Source organism: Pezoporus occidentalis, unplaced genomic scaffold (genome assembly GCF_034315485.1).
Source record: "Pezoporus occidentalis ecotype Australia unplaced genomic scaffold, CSIRO_AGI_Poc_V1 ctg5, whole genome shotgun sequence".
In the NCBI taxonomy this organism is placed as follows: domain Eukaryota; kingdom Metazoa; phylum Chordata; class Aves; order Psittaciformes; family Psittacidae; genus Pezoporus; species Pezoporus occidentalis.
In genome coordinates this window covers 4,993,610-5,018,977 of record NW_026915835.1, presented here as the reverse complement: position 1 = coordinate 5,018,977, position 25,368 = coordinate 4,993,610, and the positions used below count along the sequence as shown (strand labels likewise).

The following is a 25,368-nucleotide window of genomic DNA, read 5'->3' as shown; positions in this document are numbered from 1 at the left end:
ACATTACAGCCATTCATACCTTTCCAAACAGGGCAGCCCATTCATTTTCATTTACTACAAGCCTGTTGTCCACTTTTTCCATATTACCTCTTTTTTTTTAAATCCCAAATCCAGCGAAAACACACAAAGCAAGAACTCATTATTAACAGTAAATGATCACTGGTTTGGAACTTAAGTTAAAAAAATAATTACATATAAATGCAGTCATTCCTTAAATGCATTCTCTCCTTAGAAAGCTCAAAAATATCATGCAGTTTGTATAAACTATTATGACCTTTCCTTCATTCTCTATGAAAAGTCTCCTTTTGTAGGGAGAAAAAAATTACAACTCTATCACAAAACTTTCGTGTTAAATAATGGAAGCAGGTGTTTTCATTTCATGTTGGCCACTGAGACACCTCCAAGGCCATACCCAGAAGAAGAAAAAAAAACAAACACTTCATTTATTACTCAGTTTACCATGAGTTCTACTTTAATATTACAGCAGCCTCTACAGACCTCAGGTTGTATGGATTTTCTTCTTTTTTCTTTTAATGCACCTGTTACAGTTTCTTAAGTACTGCCTGATTTAGACTGAAACCAGACATCCTGGTGTATAGACTACATTCTTGTATGGCTTCTTAAGAAAGAAAAGTAAAAAAGGACAAAAATCCCAGGTCTTCTGGATTAGACCCAAGGGACTATATGGCTTCCCTCTTTCTAAAATCCTACCTTTCCTTCTGTCCTTACAGTTATTAAACAGGAAAACCAGCTGAAAATAGCTATGTAGTATTTTAGAGCAGTCAAAAAGTTGTGGTTTGATTTTGGTTCCCACTTCCCCTTCTTCCTCTCCCACCCAAGAGAGGCAATACAAAACCAATTAAACTTATCACAAACTGAGGAAAGAGGACTGAGGTTATCACCTTTTTTTTTTTAATGGACTTTCAAGTTGTTCATAAATAAAAGTTGTGAAAGCCTTTATCGAATTTGATTAAGACACTAGGATTTATGTCAAAATTACTGACTTTTAGACATCTAAGCCTGAAACAAACACCCTAAGTTCTTCCATATACGAGACGGATGAACAAACCACCAGTCTGATTTATTTGAGCTGTCTTCAAGGAGAGGAACTGCTCTCTAGCACTCTCCATTTTATATGGCTGACTGTGGAGGAAGTTCTAGGAACCATCTTTTAGATGACAAAGTTAGGAAAGAGAATTCTGCTAACACATTCGAACTGGTTCTAGATACATTAATTTAAATACTTACCCTCTACTGTTAGAGTACCCATTTTGGATTCCAAGAAATCAAACAGTGTGCTTGGTGCAGACGGTCTGGCATTTCCTAGCTCCTCCTCATCTTCAGGTCTTATTCGACCTCGGCCCTTCCCTTTACCTGTAAACATCAGAAGTTATTTGTGAGTGGGAAATAAATTAACAAGAAATGTACACAGCTTTTGATTTAGAAAATGCTTTTATTTTCTATTAAAGAAAAAAATGCATGGACAAAATAGATACTGACATTTTCCATTTAAGGAGATTCAAATCTGTGACTCTAAATTCAAAAATTTTGATAAAATACAATACCTGGAGGCCTTTTCTAAGTATTCGCTTTACATTTGTGATGCACTCTAACTTGCAGGAAAAAAAACACACAGATACGCCCTCCTGTAAGTACATTAGTAATCCACCATATACAATTCCTTTGCTTTTAAACACTGTTTTAAAGCTCTCTTTGAATGTTTTACCTCTAGGTGGTGGTCCCTGAATGGGTTTCTGCTTATTGTTGTTCAGAAGAAAATTTAATGCCGCCTCTAGGTTATTACTGTTATCCATAAGTGCCTGTCTTGCTGCTTCTTTGCTGAAACCCATCTCTGTTATGTGTTTTAGAGCCTTTTCGTCAACCTGAAATAAACAGTACACACAGAACTAATCATAAGATACAACAAAGCCTCTATAAAACCATCAGATTTGACTAATTTTCATTAATTTTTAATTGAAACTCTACTTCATATTTCACTGATGGTAACTATTTCAGTTTCATGTAAGATCTTCGCATACAATCTCTCTTAGGCTAGTGGGGGGGGGGGGGGGTAACACTATTCTTATAATGATTTTTAATTCAACAGTTTTCAGTTCCCGTATTATGCAGGTTTCAAGCACAAATTCCCCTAGCCTACCTTTTCCTTCACTGCACACTGGAATAGGATGACAGGTTGTAATACACATTCTCTAGATGAAAACCAAAAGGAAACTCTCAAAGTAATACTAATATAAAAACTAGTAATTTGTTCCTGCTTGAACCCTTTTACAAATTTTACAGACAATACAAAACCCAGGTATACACACCCAGTTATACACTTCTTTAAACATGGAGAAAATACAATCACTAGTGGTTCTATAGAAGTAAGTGAAGAAATACAATCTACTTCCACAGAAATACCGGCTTTCTTATTCTAAATATCATAGAGCGTGATGGCAAAAAGCTAAAGCAGGAATCACAGAGCATTAATTACAGAAAATAACCTTACATCTACATGTGCGTTAAAGCACTCAACTGAGAACTGCCTCTTCTAGCGCAGATAGTCCTACATGCACTAAACATGAAATGGGACTAGGCCCTCTGTCCTTTCTCATCCCACACCCAAACAAATGATGCCAGTTAATCATGTACTGCAACAGCTGTAACCAAATACAGGCTTCACTGGAGTCCCATGGACGTTCGTTATTCATTGCTTTAGGATCTTAAAATCTTTACTTATAACTTAAGAAGGATTTTTATATATACTTAGTGGGTTCATATTTCCTTCTTCTGAACAGCACCTACATGTGGTAAATGATATAATACTGATTTCTGGTAAGTTGGAAGTACTGCCATTTTACAGTGCAGTGAAGACAAATTTCTTGCAGTTCATAAAAAAATCAGAAAACAATATACTTCAAACAACTGTAGGTTTTGGGGTTCTTTTGGGGGGGATGGGAGGAAATGGTGCTATACGTCTGGTTTGTGGGGGGTTAAGTCTATTTAGGTAAAAGCACACTTGCAAAGAATGACAAGGTGTACCACTGGTTGTACACTGGGCAGAGGGATAACTAAATGACCTCTTGAGGTCCTTTCAGCCTGTGCTTCTACAATTCTGTATTGACATTTCTGAGTACAGTGTTGAAGATTGTGCTGCTGGAAGCTCTCCTTGCTGTGAGATTATGATACATACTACACAAACAAAATAGTACCAGGCAGTTACTATTCCTAAATCTCCTTTCTTCTCATTGTTAAACTTTTGGTAAAAGGTAGGCAGAAAATATTCAAATAGAAGTTATGATCAATATTTTAATACTGGTTCATTGAGTTACTACACTGTTACAATGCCTCTTTCAGTCTGCTTTTATCCCTCAAATCAGAATCATTGTTTTTGCATACTTGAAAATTCTTCTCCTGAATTGTTCTTTATAGCAAATACTTCCTTCATCATAAACTTCTAGATTGCTGAAGTAATCAAAATTGAAACATCAATGACTGCTCATTTTATACCTACTTAATCCAATGCAGCAATCCTAAAGAACACTTCTTATTAAGGATAAAGTAATGAAATACATTGGAAGGTGATGTATTAAGGGTCACAGTTCAGACTGTCCAGTGGTAACCCATCTTACTCAAAAGGAAACATTACTTGTGGCAACATGAGCATGACATTCCCTTGTCATGACAAAAGTATTTTATTTTGTTATTTTAAATGTCAGAGTACACTTAGTTTTCTCAATATTAAAGAAATGGTTTAAAACGGACTCTTAAATATTAATTCAGAATAAAAGTTATTAAAATATTATTTGATGTGTTGAAATTGAAGGATGAAAGTCATGCTGCCCAAAATGAATTAATGTTAACATGCAAAAACTATTAAGCTTATTTAAAAAAAAAATAAAACGGCATTGTAATGTCCTATACCACATATACCACTACTTTTCTTTTGTGAGGACTTAGTTTTAAATTTTACTGGGTAGGATAACGTGGGGTTTGTAAAATCAAAAAATTAACACCAATACTCATAACTATCTCAGTAATGTACAAAAGCACTTTAAGTATTCTAAACAGACTTCAAAACAAATTGAAAGGAAAGCCATTATTCCTCAGGGTCTTTTGGCTTTATTTTTGTTAATTTGGTTTTTAATATTACATGTTTAAAGTCCCTTTTAAGTCTTCTACCTTACCAGTTCTCGGTAAACACCTTCATTCTTTCCCTCAGGTTTTGTTATCTTCTCTTTCTGGAACAGTTCCCTGTTACGATTCCCTCCAGCACTCACACTGAGATTACTTCTGCTACTACCACCACCTCCTCCAAATGTCTTGGTCTTTAGGTAAGCACAAAAAAAAAAAAAAACATTTCAGTAAACAGAACTTAGGAAAATAAGGCTTAATGTTTACTTAGTAGAAAAAGCACAGTAAATTTGATGCAGCAGTATTTTTCATGATTACGCTTTGCATCAACAAATAAAGCATTAATTTACACACATTCATTTACTACGTAAGCATTTTTTCCTCTATGCCCAAATTAGGCTGTTAAAAGAGGACATAATTCTAGATTTTTATAACTTGAAAAGCAAATCTGAAAAATAAACTAAGATGAAACTGAGGGAGGATATAAGAACTCTGACACAATAGAACTAAACTTCCCGGCTATTCTTTCAGATTGCATAAAGGGAATTATGGGGGTTTGAGAACTGCAAAGAGCAGATAAAAATTGATAATATTTATTTATTACTTAAATTTTACTAAATTGTAAAAACATTTTAAATAGTGCTATCAAATCAAAATCGTATCTACAATAAAACGTTACAATATGTTTTTAAATTATTTGCTTTAGAAAGAATATACCCATCAAGCCAAAAGGACAAATTTCTGATTTCTTTTTTTAAAGATATATCATTAGAACGATAAGCAGGCAAACATCAGAAAGCATTTGCCATTTAAGAGAGAAATACTTAAAATAACACAAAAGACAAGTGGAATTATCATCATGGAATTATCATAATTCACAGTAAGTAAAATGACACACACATGCATTCTAACCTCCTTGCTCTTTGCTACTTCTGCAATAGCAGCTGTTCTCTGCTTTTCAAATTCATCATTGTCTGCAATAGTTTTCACTGTATTTGTCATTTGCAGAGTCTTTCTGCGATCGAGGTCTCTGCTGTCCACTTGTGCATGAGATGCACATTTCTGAAAATGCAAAAGAAAGTTTTAATTCTTCTGCCTAGTCTCCTTTGAAAAAAGTATTATTCTGTTGGAGTAGCACAATTTTACATACAGAATATCACTGAAAAAATGTAAGACATTTTTGTCTTATATTGTATATATGACATACATCGGTATGTCTTACATCTAGATGTCTTTGCTGAAAACACACTCCTCTGGCCCACTAAAAAGGCTGAAAAGAATGACTTTTACATTTTTAAGATTATTTCAAGATGAAGCTATTATGATTCTTGTAAGTACCTCTGGCATTTAAGAAAGGACTGTGTTAGCACCTAGAAGGCCTGACAGGAAGAATTAAAGGCTCCACATATATACTAATTTTAGTTTGAAATTGTGAGGAAAAACACTGAATATAAGTTAGCATAGCAAAGGGACTTTTCTTAGATCCAAGCCACTGTGATCTAAAGTGCTTTGATAGCCTTTATCTAACTGAACCAGGCCCCCTAAATGTCATAATACAGGGTGTTTTTATGAAATAACAAAGAGAAGCATACTGTACCTGCCCAAAAGGTACAAAAGGTGGAGGGCCACCTTCTGTTCCAATGTTACTCCTATCGTGTTTTGCTAAACTCTGTAAAAGAAAATTAATGATTAATAAATTGTAAGCAGAAAACAGACTGTATGACAAATGTCTCTATTTCAGGATGCATATGAAACTTGTGAGATGAACATTTTAAGCATCACAACCCAATGATAATACTTAAAATCCTGAGGCACTTAAGAAAAAGGTTGGATGAGGAGCAGGAAGACAAAAAAAAGTGAAAATTTGCAAAATTAAGCACTGGCATAGGTTGCCCGGGGAGGTGGCCTTGCTTAGGGTGAGATGCTGGGCCAGATGACTTCCAGAGGTCCCTTCCAACCTCAGCCATTCTGTGATATTCATGAACCCATGAATATACAAATATTGAAAGGATAAAACAGAACACAGCAATTCTGGATGTGAAGGCTGTGTGAAGGCTTTCTCTAAAAAACATCTCTTTTTGCCACTCCTGAAAACAAAATACTGTGTCAGTAGGAAATTTTCCGTATGGCCTCATGAAAAGCATGGTACATGTGCTAAGATCTTTGGACTGCAAAGACCATAATGGTGAGATTAATGATTACTGATACATAGTATCTATAGAACAGAAGTGCTCTAAACTCTCAGCCACAGTCAGTCAATCAGTGACCTAGGTCTGAAAACAAAGCATCCTCAAATAATACACGTTACTAGTCACCAACAACAGTAAAAAGATGAATTTGTAAAACACTGCATTAAAATATCTGGTCATAGTTGATACAGTTTTTCTCTTTCTTTACGAATTGGGACAATAGTAGCAACCTGCAAGAAAATGAAATTCACTGAAAAAATTGACATTCAGTTATATGTCAATTATTTTGTATTACACAGCAGTATTTGGTTTCAGAAGTGGAAAAAAAGAACCAGTCCTTAATGCTGTTAAAAACTGCATTTCCTAAAGTGAATATGTTTTATCATTTTCATTTCTTATTGTCCTTTTTTCTCCTACTGGAGAGTCATGTATGATTACATACATCATTTACTGCTCTTCACTGGCAGAGAACGTTTTAATTACTTAATGCTATATATGACATTCAGTTATATATTTATTAACCTGATGTAAAATTGATTTAATTCCATCATGTGAGATACAGTATAAATGTTAATATGCTTTAAGCCATTAGACTGTCAGAGAATTTCTTAAAAGTAGCCAGAGATTCATTTGAATACCAAATCAAAAACTTTTGGTCCACTTTTTTCAAGTTAGCTACTTTTATTCAGGAATCAGAGACCATTTGCTAAATAACTTATGGTTATTAATTCCTTTCAAGAGTGATTTTAAAAATTGAAATTCCTTTTCCTCATGCCATGGAGGAAAAAAAAACATTAATAAAGTAATTCAATAAATTATTAAAAACAAAGCACTTAGAAGTGCAGGAGTCATAAAAATTTTCAGCTTTAGTTTCAATCAGATCACTTAAAAATGTTGCCTTAGAATTATGACCTAATCAAGGGCTGATCGCGGCAGCATGCTCATCATACCTGCCAGTATCTATTAAGGGAAGCAGCAGAGTGCAACAGTAATCTCTTGTCCCAGCTGCTTTGCTTCCCCAGGGTGTATACATGCTCTAGATCTAATAAACCCTACACCTTTTTTTTGAATCTAGGGAAATGTAGGCAATTCTGGAATGAACTTCAGCACTGAATCAAATTATAATAAAAATATTTATACCATAGCCTAAGAACTTAAGCATTTGATCATAGTTAATCCCTCATATTCTGTAATCAGGAAGAACATGGTTATGTTTAAGGTCATCTTTTGTTTTTTCTTTCCCAAATCAGAATCAAGGGAACACATACAAGAAAAGCTACTGATCAAACACGTATTTTGGCAAATAGCAAAAAAACACTTCAAAACTGCGTATTTACTAGCATTTACCTGCATGGATTTTGAATCATTAACTATTTATTGCATGAAATTCTTATCCAGAATGGAAGACCTCTGCCTCACAGTTAATAACAGCTGTGGCACTGTCTGCTCAGGTAGTACAGTGTTCTGAGAAGTGAGAACAAGTGCTCTGGAAATTAAATTTCACTTTCTACAAAATAAAGGCAAACTGGCAACAAGAACAATGTTTTTTAAACTTACAATTAAACTTGCTTATAGCACAGCAGAAACTATCATTTATAATGAACTTTGTTGTAAATACATTTAGGATGCTTCTCTTGCCCTTTCTGTTGTATTTGGATTGTGATGGTAAAAAAAAAAAAAAACAAACATTTCCACTGGGATTTCTTAAGAAACAAAGGTTTACAAGCTGAAACCGAATTCCTAAATATTATATACTATTATACCTTCACATTTCTAATGTGAAATACACATAAAACTACTCCCTTCCACCCATCAGGTACCCACAATATTTAGACTCACCTTCACAAAACAGAAGATTCAATAAGTATACTGAGAACTTCACTTTTAATTAATCTGTAACTTGACAGACTCTATGTTTTAAAATGTAAGGGCCTACCAAACAGGCTTACCAATCATCTCAGCAACATTTGCTTCAGCTTTCACTTCACATATTGTCTGATATTTTCACCAATAGCAATACAAAGTGCTCCTTAATAGGAAGGGTACCAGCAATGTCTCACAGAGACTGATCCTCACTGATTGAAACACCAGTAGTGACCAAAACATGTCCTCACTAAAGTATCTCTGAGAGTTGACAATCATCTTATTTGTCAACCATTCTCTTCTGTAAAGCTTTCTGAACACGACAGAAACATCAAATTCATGAAGAAGCTGCTATGAGAGTAGCATCTGGCTTCTATATACCTGTTTGAGCCCTATCTGTCTAGCTGTCAATCCAGATCTAGAACTGAAAGTACAATTTCCAGTGATCATGCTTCACTTGTCCAAACTGATCTCTCGTCACTCACAGCTTTTCTGACATGACCACATTCATGCCGGGAACCTAATCATGCTCTGTGAGACGGTCAATGAGAGAAAGAAAACTACTCTGGCAAACTGTAACATGGAACTAAAGAATTGAGGGAACAGCAATAGACAATAGTTAACTTTCTGTATTTTACCTTACCAGAGTGAATCAGTGATAATTCAGTTACCTCTCTTTTAACCATATCGCATAAAGCCAACAGAACTTGCCAAAAGTGCTGAAAGTTGTTGCACTCAGCAGCATGCCAACGATTATTAAATGGCTTCTTTCTTGTAAACAGAACATGTATGAGTTATTGCTTGATACTGACCTCGAAAACAAATTAATATTTTTAAAGCCACATGTATTTGTCAAAGCCCAGATAGAAGAAACATGAAAACAGACTGTCAAGAATATCACCAAGAAAGCTAACAAACTCTACTGACCCTTCCCTTACAAATTAGATGGCATTCTTCAGAATGCATTATTTCCATATGTCTCCCATCCCATAAATCTTAAAACTTAGTGCCTTTTAACTGGAGTTAGAACTCACAAGACTTTATACTAAATATGAATTAAAACAATAAAAGGGGATGTTTCTGCTGTCAGCCCCAGAACCTTCTTTTTAATGAAACATTTAAAACCAGGAATGCTTGGTTTGGAGTTGTATTTTTTGTTTGTTTCTTTTCGGTTTTGTTCTGTTTTTTTTACAAAATATTTTCAAATGTAACAGCACAAAAAAGATGCCAAATAGAATCTACTAGAATGGACACTGTGAAACTCAAGTCCAAGCAAGTTGTGGCTCAATTTGTTCAAATCTATAAAATGCAACCAAATGACTGCTCCAAAATTAGCATTAGCATCAATAAAAGCAGTACTTTACACACAAATGACCACTGTATTCACAGAATCATAGAACAGTTAGGGTTGGAAAGGACCTTAAGATCATCTAGTTCCAACCCCCCTGCCATAGGCAGAGAAACCTCACACTAAATCATGTCACCCCAGGCTCTGTGCAACAGACCCTTGAACACCACCAGGGATGGGAGCATTCACAACCACTCTGGGAAATCCATTCCAGTGCCTCACCACTCTCACAGTAAAGAATTTCTTCCTTATATCCAACCTAAACTTCCCCTGTTTAAGTTTTAACCAATTACCCCTTGTCCTATCACTTCAGTCCCTAATGAAGAGTCCCTCCCCAGCATCCTTATAGGCCCTCTTCAGATACTGGAAGGCTGCTCTGAGGTCTCCACGCAGCCTTCTCTTCTCCAGGCAAAACACACCCAAATTTCTCAGCCTATCTTCATACAGGAGGTGCTCCAGTGTCCTGATCATTCTCGTGGCCCTTCTGTGGACTTGTTCCAACAGTTCTCTGTCCTTTTTATGTTGAGGACACCAGAAATGCATGCAAATACTCCAGGTGAGATCTCACAAGAGCAGAGCAGACGGGCAGGATCACCTCCTTCGACCTACTGGTCATGCTCCTTTTGATGCAGCCCAGGATACGGTTGGCTTACTGGGCTGTGAGCGCACACTGTAGCCGGCTCATGTTCATTTTCTCATCGACTGACACCCCCAAGTCCTTCTCCGCAGGGCTGCTCTGAATCTCTTCTCTGCCCAACCTGTAGCTGTGCCTGGGATTGCTCCCACCCAGGTGTAGGACCTTGCACTTGGCATGGTTAAACTACATGAGCCCACCTCACAAGCGTGTCAAGGTCCCTCTGGATGGCTGCTCATAAGCAACAGCTCTGTTATAAAGACAGGGATGTAAAACTGTATAGAGAGGTGTACGGTATTAGCAGTGATAGCTTATCTGACAAATATTGGGACTGAAGGGGTAGCAGGGTAACCTTCCTGCCGTAGGAATTTCCACTCATTTTGGAGAAAGCATATGAAGAAGTCTTCCTGCAGCAACTTCTCTTCTATTGGGACAGGAACCAGGGTAAAATGGAGTAAAGGGTCTTACAAGTATTTATGGCTTATTGAAAGATTTAAAAATCTCCAATTTTGTCTTTCTGATCTTTACCCAAAGAACCGATGATATCTGCAATGCAGAATTCACACTTAAGATTACCAACTTCAATGTTTTCCATATACTTACAATATTTTTTTTGTCAAAATATACGGTTTGCAGATGGCAACTGGAAAAGGCATAGTTTTATAATATTTTGGTACCAAGCACACTGTTTAGGAAAGCAACAACCCATGACTGCACTAAAATAAATTTAGTATATTTGATTAACGTTTTCAATCCCTGCAGAATATGAAAGGAATCAGTTCCTGTATAAAGATCAACTTACAATTTCTGCATTTGCAACATTACACATAAGACCTGTTCACATATATTTGGCTGCATTCCTAAAAAATATTAGGGCAGTACAGACCTAAAATCTTATCATATAAAAGTTCACAGTCAACGCATTAGGCTTGATGTCATTAAATGTAATACACATGCTGCAAGACAGGCAATTCCAGTGGTGTTACCTCACCCTTTGTAATTCCCACTTTTCTATAAGATGCTCCACTTCACCTCCAAGAACTGCTGTGTTACTGTCATCCAACAGCAAGAATCCATTTCTCACTTCTACAATTCCTGAAAGCTTAATTTTTGTTCCAGGTGGAGTGTTCAGGCTAAAAAAAGAAACAGAGCCAAATACTTCACCTATTTCATAAATACATTTATTGATATTATGCTACCAAAACCATATAAAACTCTAATTCTACTATACTTCTAACATTGTCACATTTTATAATAAAAAAAAACAGCCTCAAAAACCTTTGCAATATTTCCTTCAATATGCATAATACTTTCCAATAGTTTTATTAGAACACTTCCCATCCATTAGATGAAAATGCCACACTGCAAATTCATGTAACAGAGATGAATGTTTGCAAATTGTCTGGTTAAAATCCAGTTTTACAATACCCAACTAAGGATGTGATTTGTTTAGACTAACAGAAAGCATCTCAGTTGTCTAAGTTCCTCATCCTAGGATGTATTTATAGTTAATGGAGAATCTCCAGATGGTTAATCATCTGATTTTAAGGCATTTTACTTAAGAGAAAACAAAAAGCTGTTCAAAAAGCAGCTTCCTATACATTACTAACAGACAGGACTGTACCAGAATAAATATAAAACCCATGCATTTTAAAGTGCTAATTCTGTCATTACTCTATCATCTGAAAACATATGGATGCTTTCTGCGGTCAGCTCCCATGAGGAGGTACCTTACCTTTTTTTTACGTGAATCTACTCTGAAAAACAACAGCAACAGATGCATAAAAGAACCTCACATCTCCAAGACGTAATTTAAATATGTGACAAGCAGTACAATCTGAAAACTGATTTTTCTTGTGAGAAGCAGGACACAGTCAGTTATAACCTTTCAACTGAGACACAATAACCTCTTTATAATACGCGAAAGTTATTGCTGCAATCACAGGACCATGCCACATGGTGAGGAACATTCACAGGGGAGTCAGTTGATTTCAGCACTAGTGGCATTAACCCTATCAATATTACTGGCTTTTTGGAATTATTCTGATAAAAGAAAATGAGATCAGAAAGAACAGACAAGAAAGAAAAACAGAGGAAAAAATTTAACATTATGCAAAGAGTGGGAGGGGGAAACACTAGTAATTAAGAACTTAATTTTAAGGAAAACTGTGATTTTTATGTACTGAATTCAGTATTATGTACTGAAACAGCATATTATTCCAGGTTAAGAGCTCGTCTTCAAACCTGAAACAACCACATGCAACACAAATTGAATTTTTATACCATGTTACTTGAAAAGAAGAGCTCATGACATTACTACAGTGATGAGCTCTCTGGCATTTTTAAGCTTTTATCTAAACGCTTTCAAATTGTATCTTCTGCTTGGCATTTTAAGCATTTTGTGATCTAGAAATCTACTTACACAGGAGCCTGTTTGCCTTCCTTTTCTGCTCTCTTCACAGAGAGTTCTGCTTGCTCAAGCTAAAATTAAAATATCAAGTGCTTTTAAGGCAGCACCACTCTAAGCTGCAAGCTGGCTCCTGCTTAGAAGGGGCAGTTTAACAGTAAAAGATGATATTCAGAAATGAAATATGTATTTATATCTAACTGCTGCAGCTGCAGATAGAGAGGAAGAAGATTTTTCTTTAAATCAAAGTAAACTGAACTGTAAACTGAACTGAAGTGAAAAGCAAAGAACACCATGACTCCAGAGACTAGATACTGGAGATAATTTTCAGCATCTTCATAACCAAACAAAAGAAAAAATCCAAGTTCAACAGGAATTAGCTCTCTTACCCTTCATTTTTAACTGAACAAGTATTTACTAATTCAACCCAAGTTGATGACTTGCCCATGGTAAGCCAGCACTAGTTTCATTAACTTAGCTGTGTCATGCCTGTGACACTCCTACTACCAAAGTCAGGCAAAATCTGCTACTACTAAAAATTGGGAATTTAGCTCAAGTTTGCACACATCCAAAATGCTGTATGCCATGTCAACTTGGACTCAGCAGATGGCTGCAAAAATCCTCTTTCTTTAAGTACTTTGTTCCTTTATGTCAGCATAAACAGTGAAGTACATTCATAGACACCTTCACACGCTGAATTTAGGTTTCTCCTTTATATAAGGAATTGAGAAGAAAGCTTGTTATGTCAAGCAATTTTTCCATATATTACTAAGGACACTTTTGTTATTTTAAGAACATTCAAGCACCAAAGTAAAACTTTCTTTTCAAAGCTGTTCACCTTATTTTTGACATGCTACTGTATTCTACAGCTGTGCAGCTTGTGTGTCCATCGGTCATCTGTAAGCGTAACATTCTGGGAGCAGCCTGAGATTCTTCATTATCCTTTGGTGAAGCAACATTACGTATTTTCTGTATTTGCAGAACACATGGCCCTTCCAGCTATATATGTAAAACAGAAAAGACAGAACTGTTAACACCATTAAACAAACTAACTGTAACAGCTAGACACACTAACAGATGCCCCCAGGCAAAGGAAAGTGTAACTTGATCAGGCAGTCATATTCAATTTCTGTCACTCATGTACTGTATGTTCTAAAGCTTCATAAAAATGGCTTTTTCAGAGAAACAGCTGTGATGTTTCATACATCTCTGTAATACTGAATATGGAAAAGAAGGGAATGAAAAGAGCTGGGAGAGCACACAAGCAAACAAAACCACAGATACTGTCACTTCCAACATTCTATGGAGTCCAGATAAGACTTCACACGCTGTAGTGCAGAGTCTCATTGACAAAGTGTTCAAAGAAATAAAAAAACATCTTTGAGGACTATATGGTTGTATCAAAGTACATTTCAAGTACAAACCCTCTGTAAACACTAACTAGAAACACCACTTCTTCAAAACAGCAGTACAATCAGAATGTAACAATCTCAAGAGACCTTGCTATCTGTTGGTTACCTAAAAATGCAGCACATACTCCTACAAACACCACAGTTTATGCTACAAAAAAAAAAAAAAAGCCAAACAAACCCCAAACCCCACAAACCAGTTCATCACATTTCAGATACAGCTTAGTACAGAGTCATTCCTTTCCCCCAAGAAGTAAAACTGATCTCTAGTACCTAAGAAACAACAATAAAGAAGAAGTGCACGTTTCACCTGCTTCTTCCCTTTGAGAAACAGAGTAAGTAGCCCAGAAGAACACAAAATAAGAGCAGACAACAGGCAGGTGAAATCAGACAAATTAGAGGATGCAGAAACGGGAACGAACTTTAGGATGAGAACAAAAGAGTACAGAAAGTTGTGAGGAAGAAATTCCAAAGTATTTCAGAACACTAACAAAGCATGTAATTGTACTAATAGGACGAAGAAAACAGTCACTAAAAGGAGCAAAAGCAGCACTCTACAGAGTTCACTTCTTAAACAGTTTTGTGATCTTGAGACGATAAGCAATAATATAAATTAAATTTCTACAAGATTTTCCTATTCTTGACACTTTCAAATAAATCTAAAATTGGACGGCACCTTCATTGTTTATGACTTCAAAACAAACCATGGAAGATACAGTATTCTGGATGGAGAACTTCTCAAAAGCTAAAGATTTGTTTATTTGGAATCTAGTGAAACTTGAAGCTTTCTTGTCTTCTTCCTTCAATATTGAATGTTTGAAGAAAAGAGCATAAGAACAATTAGCAAATACTGAGTGAACCTTATTTCTTTCAGTGATAATTAATAAAAGACCTACTCTATCATATGAATGGAAATTCCTCCCTCCTTTATTTCAACAGAAGCAAACCTAGATGATCTAATGTATAGCATGAACACAAGTTCTCCTTGTAGAACAGACCCTCAGTAATTCTCTTCTAGATTCTTTAAGAATGATGCTTTCTACAGTACTAAATTAACCACAGTGCCACACTTATGGGTTGCTTCAATAGAAGCCTACCCCTGTCATAAATTAATGCTAAGAGTTTTAACATTATACAATGTTTTCAAAGATGAGGAAGCACTAAGCAACTGAGAAGCATGTCTAGTTAACATAAACTAGGTTTGTCACTTGGCAGAATAGTAACTTTCCTACAATGGCATTTTTCATCGCAAATATCAAGTAAATTGTAATTCTAAGTACTTTTGGTTTTAAACAACTGTTTGGTAGATCCCTTATAAAATCAGGAGTACAAAGAAACAAGGGCTAGGGTAACTGAATATACATGCCAATATGTTGAGGGGTTTGTGTCTACAGTGTCAAGCATACACTACAATAAAACAGAGCTGCACCCTTGTTGGACAACGGTGTCTGCTTCTTTAACAAAGGAAATTACATGTCTCTTCAAAAACCGGCACAGAACAAGAATGAAGTGTGTACTTTCCTTAAATACACACATTAAAAACACAATTATTTTAATGGACTTAATCAGGACCTTAAGTATCCATACCTCCCACCCCCAGCTCAGCTCATTTTCCCTCTCATCACATAAAATGAGCACATGGTGACAGGAGGAAAAAAAGCCAGTCTTCCCACGGAACAAGGACAACCATCCCTAGGTTCCAGGTGAATCCAGAAGACCTATGGCCAGTACTTTCTGTGTGGACTATTTTAAAGTGTCATTGTGAGAACAAAGACAGGAAAAAAAAATCATTACTGTACATAAACAAACCAAGATCAGTTACGGTCAACAGGTACACTTGCACATTTAATCCAAGAGTCAGCCAAGTTGAAACCCCTTCAGCACTCAGGTGCTGAATGCTACATACAAAAGGAGAGACAAGTTTTGTTTATCCAACAGAACTTTCTAGTAAATTATCAAATACCCTAAGTAGCAAGGCTGGTTATATCTTGACTATAATGTCGCCTTCCAATATAAAAATGCAGCTTTGAGTTCCCTTACTAACACTTTGAAGATTTCCAAGAATAATGTTGAATAATGTATCAGATAATACCTACATCACCTAGGAAAAGGAAGAAAGAAAACATTTCAAGACATCAGACATAAATTTAATTATTTCTAAAAAATGGACAATGTTTGGCTTGTGATTAAAATAAGTTTGCTCTTTCAACATTTCTAGAACATGCAGCCTTTAAAAAAAGGGACTGCAATTTGACAGCACTGTAATAATACCTGGAATGAAGGAAATGTGATTTGTAAAGATAAATGGCTTTGTAAAGGTTTGTACATTTTACAGTGTTTTGTAAAGGTTAATGGCTATTCAGCATACCAAACAGACAACAGTGAAAAAGTAATAAATTAAATACACAGATACAGAAACCTTAACGGCCTGTCATGGACACCAGACTTCTTTAAACACTGACTGATGGGCCATTGTAGTGTAACTCAACGGCACATCAAGTCTAACATTTCTGTGCATCTGGTGGCTTACTACAGCATGGACACAAAGGCTGGACACAGAAAAGCCACAGAGATGAAAGTTCTCTGCTGTGAGAGAACTGCAGAATGACAATGAGCACAAAGTGAAACACCAGAGGGGAGGTTCCAGCTGTCTGGATGTTACTCTGGGCAAATGTCTGCAGGTGGCCCTTGAGCAGGGGTATTGGACCAAATAACCTTATCAGGTCCCTTCAACATCAACCACTCTGTGACCTTGCAACTGCTTCCTTGCATACAATCCCATATTATTATTTAAGTAACGGCTTCATTCTTAAGTTCTAAATAGTACAGCTGTAGCTTGTTTCTGGACATAGCTTAAAGTAATTAAAATATCATTCACTCATGTCTAGTTAAGTTTATACGCTACTTCAGTATGAAGGTTTAGTTTATTATATCTAACATATACTTTTTCATACACTTTGTTCTTTTACAAACAAAAACCCTACCACCAAAAAAACTGTAGGACATCAAAATCCACAAAGAGACAATAAAGACAACAAAGCACAGTTAGTTACACTAACGTAATGAAACAGAAAGGGGGAAACATATGAGTAACCTTAAACATGAACTGGAATCGCTGGCAAGTTATATTTTAACAGCTTGCCATCAATCTGACAGTACTCAGAAAGCTTCTCTCTGAGCTCAGAAATTAAATCCTTTCTTAATGCTTCTTTGGGAACGAATGTTTCTGCATTCACAACACTAGTAAATTACATCTTGTAACTTTATATTCATTTCATTTTTATTCTATTAATACTTAACATATATTTCTGGTGTATAGTAATCTAGATGAAAATGGGAAAGTGGAGCTTTTTCAATTTCTATGCAAATGTGGCCATCTTGTGGTTAACGCTGGTAGTAGTTGTGTTTTTTTTTTAAATCAGCAGAAAACACATCTATAAACGAGTTAATTAAACATTTCTGTGTATTAATGACTGAAGCTGATAGCCACCTATAATGGTTAAATACCCATATTGTGTCAGACTAGGTCACTATGCCAGCTTTAAAATAGTTAGGGTTGGCAACCCATTCCAGGGCCTCACCACCCTAACAGGAAAGAACTTATTCCTTATATCCAATCTAAACTTCCCCTATTTAAGTTTTAACCCATTACCCTTTGTCCTATCACTACAGCCCCTAATGAAGAGTCCCTCCCCAGCATCCCTATAGGCCCCCTTCAGATACTGGAAGGCTGCCCTGAGGTCTCCACACAGCCTTCCCTTCTCCAGGCTAAACAGCCCCAACTTTCTCAGCCTGTCTTCATATGATCAGGGAACTGGAGTACCTCCCATTCTCGTAGCCCTCCTCTGGACTTGTTCCAACAGTTCCATGTCCTTTTTAGATTGAGGACACCAGAACTGCACACAATACTCCAAGTGAGGTCTCACGAAAGCAGAGTAGAGGGGCAGGATCACCTCCTTCAACCTGCTGGTCACACTCCTTTTGATGCAGCGCAGGATACGGTTGGCTTTCTGGGCTGCAAGCGCACACTGAAGCCGGCTCATGTTCATTTTCTCATCAACCAAAACCCCCAAGTCCTTCTCTGCAGGGCTGCTCTGAATCTCTTCCCTGCCCGACCTGTAGCTGTGCCTGGGTTTGCTCCGACCCAGGTGTTAGGACCTTGCACTTGGCATGGTTAAACTTCATCAGGCTGGCATCAGCCCACCTCACAAGCGTGTCAAGGTCCGTCTGGAGAATGCACATGCAAATTTTATGCAAACACTTGCCTATTACACTTACACTACAAAATAAAGTTATTTTTATGCAAGATGGAAATATATCGTATGTTCTCAAGATACACATAAATAATACTGATCCTAGTCTTGGATAAGAGGAACAATAGTAGTATATAATCTCTGTTTCCTGAAGCATTTCTGAACCACAAACGACTACTTTCTACTAACAGATTGTTAAGAAGTCTCTCCTGCCCCAACTGTATTCTTTACTTGCCTAAAGCAAATATGCTTCTTTGTAAACACATACTTCTGTATCATAAAATATTTTTATACATTGCAAGCTAAGTAGAAGCATTTACTAAGTAGTCAAATTTGCTTTATGTTACTCAAAAAAAAAAGTAAATATTACAGTTAAGCAAAGATTCAGTACACTAATAGTCTGGGCTAAAAACTATAGTTAGAGATCATTCCCAAACAGACTTTTTCTGCATAAGCACTACTTCCTCTCAAAACCCAAAAGATTATCATCTCTCAGGAAATGATCAGTACGTGTTTGGTTTTGGTTTGTTTGGGGTTTGGTTGGTTGTTTTTTCGGTTTTTTTTTTTAGAATAATTTTCCAAGGTCTATGATCCAAATAAAGACAGCTAATTAAAGTAAGACCAAATTAAATGTCATTAAAAGTTCACATGTAAAAAATCCTGGCTCCTTAACAATGCTGACAGAACTAAGTCCCTAGGATTTAACAAGTACCATTTGTTAAACAAACATCTGCCTTTATCACAGGCCATTAGGGGCTATATTTTTCTCTGTCCAGTCTGTTTCCTCCAGCTTCTCAAAATTCCTTCTGGTGTTGTCAGCAGTCATTACCCAAGAGAAAAAAAAATTACCCCGTTCCTCTCTATTTTCACTCTTTCCTCATTAAAACCAGTAGAATTCTGTAATGACTGAACTCTCTCTGCTATGTGACAATCTCGGAAACAGAAACAGCTTGAATCAAACAAACTTTCAGAAAGGAAATTTGGATTGGACTGGATTCCTGCAGCATTTGATTCTGTTATCTAGTCCCCCACCTCTGACTGTAAGTCAGTCCCATGCAGAAATTTACCAAGCTCCAGTTCCTTTATCTAGGACCCTAGATATATACTGTTTTGTACTGCCAGTAACAAAACTGAGAATACTCGGAAGGACACACAGTAACACAAAGCAGAACAGACACTGAGGGAAGAGCAACAGGTTAAATGGGATCCTTGAAAATTAAACTAGAACTACATTTTTCTCAGCTTTTCATCTTCTGAGATGTTCAGTTTTACAAAATATAGATGTAGTATTTGTGTGTGAACAGGTGCAGAAGGCTTTTCCCATGAAAAGGTAGCTGTTATCTCCCAGGTATTTCAAAGCACTAACCACCACAGCTCTTAAGCACACATCCCTTGGTTTTGGGCAGAGGTTTTATACTTTGTGGAAACAAATGGCCCAATTGCACCTTCTCTAAGTTTGAGCTGAGAAACATGAAAAACATGACTCAAACAGCTAAACTAGAAGTAAACATTTTAAAGCATGTAAGTAGATTCTCATATATAATGTCCATCAAAGCTTCCAGGAAATTAATGACACTTTCACCACTTGAACTACACAATAACAACTATAATACAGGAAACATTACCTCTAAAGGAAATGGAGATGTTTCTACGTATATTCTCAAGTTATGACTGAAAACTGAACATCTACCCCTAAAGAAATCCTACTATGAAAACTGAAAAAAAATAGTACTATTCAAATCACTTTGAACTGAATTCATGTTCTAAAGGCAAAACAAAATAAGGCCATACATAAAATCTCAATACTCTGGAGAATTACATTTAACCAAATACATTTGGACCTTGTTAATATTACGTGATCTGAAACGCAAAATTCAGTAATACTCCAATTAAGCAACTAAGAAATGACCAGTTCAAATCCAGATGTCATTAAAAGGAATTATTTTGCTTGTTTTCCGTATTTCAAAAACAGCATACTGAAGAGGAAGAAAAATATTAAAATCGCAGATAATAGAAACAGTTAAATCAATTTTTTTTCTGTGGTAAAAAATTATTTAAGCACTGTAGAATCTTGAACAGCATTGTATCCAGAAACCTAAAGAGGCAAACAATCCGTGTCATAAAATATAACTTAAATAAAAAAGGTGGTATCTGCAAAAAAACATAGGCCCACATAATAAGAAATGAAGTTAATAAAATTTTACCCAGAAAGTTAATCAGTAATATGCTGCATGCACAGACTGCTGTCTGGCTAAAAACTATGATCTTGCAATACACTATCTCTCAAGTGTCCTTTTCATACCTGACAATAATGTTCAGGCTGTTGTTCCTGGAGAAGCCAATGCTTACAGCAGTCACAATTCCATTTAGACAATATCAGCAGAAAAAAACAAGTCCCAACAGTTCTTAACAGCCTCTCTCATCAATCTTGCTTTTTTAGAAGAAGCCAAACCCATCTTGATTTATCACTGTTTGAATTTCTAGAGTAATGAAGTCTGCTTCCCCAGAAGTTTCACATCAGTGACAGTCAATATTTGAAAGTTAAGGATAATGGTTTGAATTGAGAACTACTACTAAGTTTAAAATAAAATTCCTTCATTTATCCCCTCTCTTAACTGAATGTAAGGAAGAAAGCAGGAAGGGTGCACTGAAGGGGGCAGGCTGAATTTTTATCTGAACATACAACAGACGTTAAAATTCTAGCACATCCAAGTTTTGAGTATAATACTATTCTGCAGCATATAAAGTGCTATCTAACATAGTTTTATCCACATAATCTGTAGGATACACAGTCACAGGAAAATTACACAGAGTGGCTAGCTATAATGATGCATATTAAGGGAGTGGAGCATCTCCCTTATGAGGAAAGACTGAGGGAGCTGGGTCTCTATAGTTTGGAGGAGACTGAGGGGTGACCTTATTAGTGTATATAAATATATAAAGGGGGAGTGTCACAAGAATAGAGCCAGGCTCTACTCAGTGGCAAACAATGATAGGAGAAGGGGTAATGGGTACAAACTGGAACACAAGAGGTCCTACTTAAACTTGAGAAGAAACTTCTTCTCAGTGAGGGTGACGGAACACTGGAACAGGCTGCCCAGGGAGGTTGTGGAGTCTCCTTCCCTGGAGACATTCAAAACCCGCCTGGACACATTCCTGTGTAACCTTATCTAGGTGTTCCTGCTCCAGCAGGGGGATTGGACTAGATGATCTTTTGAGGTCCCTTCCAATCTCTAGCATACTGTGATACTGTGATATTAGTGAGTAATACAGCATCAACATGTATCACTATATATCATAATCATACAGCTGCTTTGTTGTTCTCACAAGAATAAAGGTGGGGAAAAAAAATAACTTCAGATCCTGTGTCAAGACCAAACAGGGTAAATGACTTTTGAGTGAGAAGTTAAGTTGCTAGGATTGTCCACATTTACTTAAGCATTTCAAAGTTGAGAAATAAAGAGTCCTCTTTATGAAGCCTAGTGGGCAAACTGAGATGTCCATATATTTATCCTGTAATATGCTCAAATATTGGGTTCTTTTGTATGTGAAGTAATGACACAATCAGAATAATGCACAACAAAGGCTGTCATCACACAGAAATAATGAAATAAAAATACTGTCTACCTTTTCCACCTTTCCACCATTGATGTCATTGGGAAGGAATTTCTTGCCAATCGTTCTTAAATCTGTCTGAAATTAATACAAAAGAGAATATTAACCTAAAACATCCTGTTTAAAAAAATAATCATTTTAGAGTAGGAAAAAGAAGGGTGTTTCTTCAATAATGTTTCTTCCACTATATACAGACTAAGAAAAACAACCCACTAACTGCATATGATGAAAAAAAATTAACAACTAAGTGTTCATAGAAGAAATCCTTTTGGTTTTTAAATTATATTCTTGTTTTAAGCACATTTTCAAAGATGATTAAAATGCTTTAAACAGATGAAACAAAATTACTAACTCTGAGACTTAACAGAGGTAAACATCTTTCTTCACTCTCCATCTGGCACTTCAGAGAAAAGAGTTTTTAGTTTGTCTGTTCTTACATGCACAAATCCTTCATGAAAGGTTGAGATGATTTTTGCAATTATACCTAGAATAAAAGCTTACCTTTTATTTTTACTAAATGCTTTTTTAACATAAATACCCGATTACTGCTTTTGGAAGTGAGGTAGACAGCTGCATGATATTATTCAGCAACTGTGCAACATGGCCCCTGACAACATTAAACTAAAGAATTTGTATGATCAAAGGAACAAGTGTCCACAAAAGCATTTTCCTCACCTAACACTGTTTGGACAAGCACATCAATCAGGGTGATGTGTGACAACAGGATGCACTGGATGGCTAGAAGTGCAGCATGTGAACATAGGAAGTGGAATTAAAACTAATTAAACTTTTCATATTAGGCTTTTAGTGCATTTACACATGTGAACAAAATAAACACAGAACAGCAGTGCAGCCTAAAACAGCTATGCTTTCTAAACTCCACTGTTTGAAATAAGCCTATTGGTTTTAAATAGAACATGCTGGTGTGGATTACAGTATTGAAGCTGAAAAACCCTCCTTATTTATTATGATCATAAACACTTCCAATAGAAGGGCTAAACATAATTACTACTGGAACTTGTACACTAACTCGCCATTAATACATGCCAATGGACTATTGTTCTGGCACCGTAATCCAGAACTGAGCAGCTCTATATTTTAGCATGCAAAACATTGTAAACAAGTAGTTTGTTCTGTTTTTAGCAAGAAACAACAGTATCCTACAAACAGAAAACTAATTGTAGGGATGCTCTTTCAGTGTATTTACCCCAACTATATATAATGAATAAACACTCAACCCACTTTCAAAATAGCCATAGATAGTGACAAGAAAGCACATTCAGTTTTCAATCTAAGCCCACCTGAGGGAACTGATCGGTCAGTTATTTATCTCTGAATAGCACACAAGCTCCTATAAACTGTTCCCGCATATTCGATATCCATAAAATTGATGAGTCTCCAGCAAAGTGGTTTGCAATCATAGCAGCAACAAGAAGACACAACTTTTACAAACTCCTTGCAAAATCTTACCCAAATAAAAACATTTGAAGCACTGAAGGTACATTTATGTCTATTTCATACTTATTTATGCAATTCACACACACAGAAAAAAGGTCAATTGACTTCTTGGTTTCTTCTCCCTAAAACGTGTCTCTAGCAGTCAAGGAAAGAATTTGTGAGTTTAGAAGAAGTGAATCCAAATTCTCTGTTATCCTGCTGTTCAAGCCACACTGCTATTCTCTACTTACCCAACAGGCAACTTAACCTTCTGGGCATCAAAACAACTGACTTAATGACAAAAACACTGATAAGCAATTAAAATTGGCTTTGGAGTTTTTATTATCTACCAAGCAAGCACATACGTGCACAAATGACTATGTTAGTATTTGTTCCAGCATTTAATTACACGCAGGGTAATACCCAATAAGTCAGAAGTATCTGGTTTTGTTTGGGGTTATTTTTCTAAAACAGTAATATATTCTCAGATACATACAAACATGCTACTACAGTCCAGAAACAAATGTTTACCCTCGGCATGTCTTGTATTACATTCTTTGCATTTCTGCATCATAATTTTGCTTTTCTTCTTTTCAAATTCATTACATGAACTGGTGCATGCATACATATGAGTGAACATACACATGCTTTAAAGAATAAATGAAAGGAGGAGTCAACCAAAATGGTTGACTCTTAAAAATGGACAAAATAGTCCCTTAAGAATTCTTATTCACAATTTCATTAAGAAAGAATACTTTTCTCTTAAGTAATCTATACATTGTTTTTCCCATTGGAACTACATATCGCTAGTAGAAAGGATGAAGTTCACATAAATCTATATACAGTGCATAAGCTTCAAAACTTCTGAGTATGGATGACTGAGAGGTTTGAAACAAAGAAAATGTAAAATTCTCAAAACTCTCCCTCATGATAGAATAATTTTTTTAAAAGAACAAATACACAGATTAAGTCGCTGCCCTTGTTTCATTGTTACTGAAAGGGAGCAGGCTTACTAATGTTTACCAGTGATGTTAGTACACAACAGTTCTGATTTTATTTTGACTTTACATTTACATTTCATAAGCATAAAAATATTTTCCTACAGCAAATTATGTTTTTTCCTCCTCCAGGTTTCACAGTTCGGAACAGGTGTTATTTCCAAGTAAAATTCACAACCATATATGCAAGGCGAGTGACGAGTACTGTCCTATATGTTAGTCACACAGATAACTGTACACTTAATTAGCCACACAAACCTACACTTCAGCCATTAAATATAACATTTTTAGCATGATTTGTGAGGAAAAAAGTTTTCACAATCATAACTTACATTAAGGGCAACCAGGATAATGTCATTTGTATTAACTTTTTCAGAGGAACTTATGCAAGCTTCAATTCCTTCATCTGAAAGATACCTGTTAAAAACAAAACGTAGTATTAGAATATCACATGATGTATCTATTAGGCAAACGTTTTTCCGGTATATATGATTATTGTCTTTAGTTTGTATCTTTTCTGCTGGTGGAGCATAGACTTAAAAACACATGGGAAACGGCTTCATGTAATCAGTTTCCTTACAATGAGGTAAGATTAAGATTTCTTCTTCCATAATTTCTAAACAAAGAAAGCCAAACCAAATCCCTACCTAAAAAGTAACAATCCCCCATCATACCAATTATTTTGAACTACACTCCTCATGCCCACATCCTGGAATTAAGGGAACCTGTTTTCAAAATCAACCATTTGGCATTTACTTGATTTAAGTAGCATACTTTCATTCATTTCACTTGCAAGCAAGAAAACAAATCAAACCAACTAAACTAAACTAAAAAACACCCATCCCACACACAACACGGAAAACATCTGTTTCTAAAGAGCAAGGATGTATTGTTAAGCTTTAAAGGGCTGGGGCACGTAACATATAACACTGTCACCCTGTATAATGTATTCCTTAAAAAGAATGCATCCTATAGAATGTATTCTTGCTTGCCTGGGCTACAAAGAACATGATAAAAATGGAAGCATACTACAAAGCATCAACCTTCAAATATGGTGGAAAAGTTTAAACAAGAATAGAAA

At 36.0% G+C, this 25,368-nt stretch overlaps 1 protein-coding gene across 3 annotated transcripts in view; it reads right to left on the bottom strand.

Moving 5' to 3' along the window:
* TDRD3 (tudor domain containing 3) overlaps positions 1 to 25,368 on the bottom strand; it is a 102,762-nt gene that overhangs the window by 31,242 nt on the left and 46,152 nt on the right. Inside the window, exons 2-10 of one of the 3 annotated variants that reach the window (XM_062636863.1) lie at positions 24,620 to 24,704; positions 21,865 to 21,930; positions 13,414 to 13,574; positions 11,160 to 11,301; positions 5,732 to 5,803; positions 5,047 to 5,196; positions 4,188 to 4,328; positions 1,727 to 1,883; positions 1,249 to 1,374 (exon numbers count right to left, since the gene is read on the bottom strand). In XM_062636863.1, the coding sequence (XP_062492847.1) occupies positions 1,249 to 1,374; positions 1,727 to 1,883; positions 4,188 to 4,328; positions 5,047 to 5,196; positions 5,732 to 5,803; positions 11,160 to 11,301; positions 13,414 to 13,574; positions 21,865 to 21,930; positions 24,620 to 24,704 (1,100 nt within the window). Of the gene's footprint in view, positions 1 to 1,248; positions 1,375 to 1,726; positions 1,884 to 4,187; positions 4,329 to 5,046; positions 5,197 to 5,731; positions 5,804 to 11,159; positions 11,302 to 13,413; positions 13,575 to 21,864; positions 21,931 to 24,619; positions 24,705 to 25,368 lie in introns of those variants that run through there. The other 2 variants (XM_062636864.1, XM_062636865.1) reach the window with 2 other exon arrangements.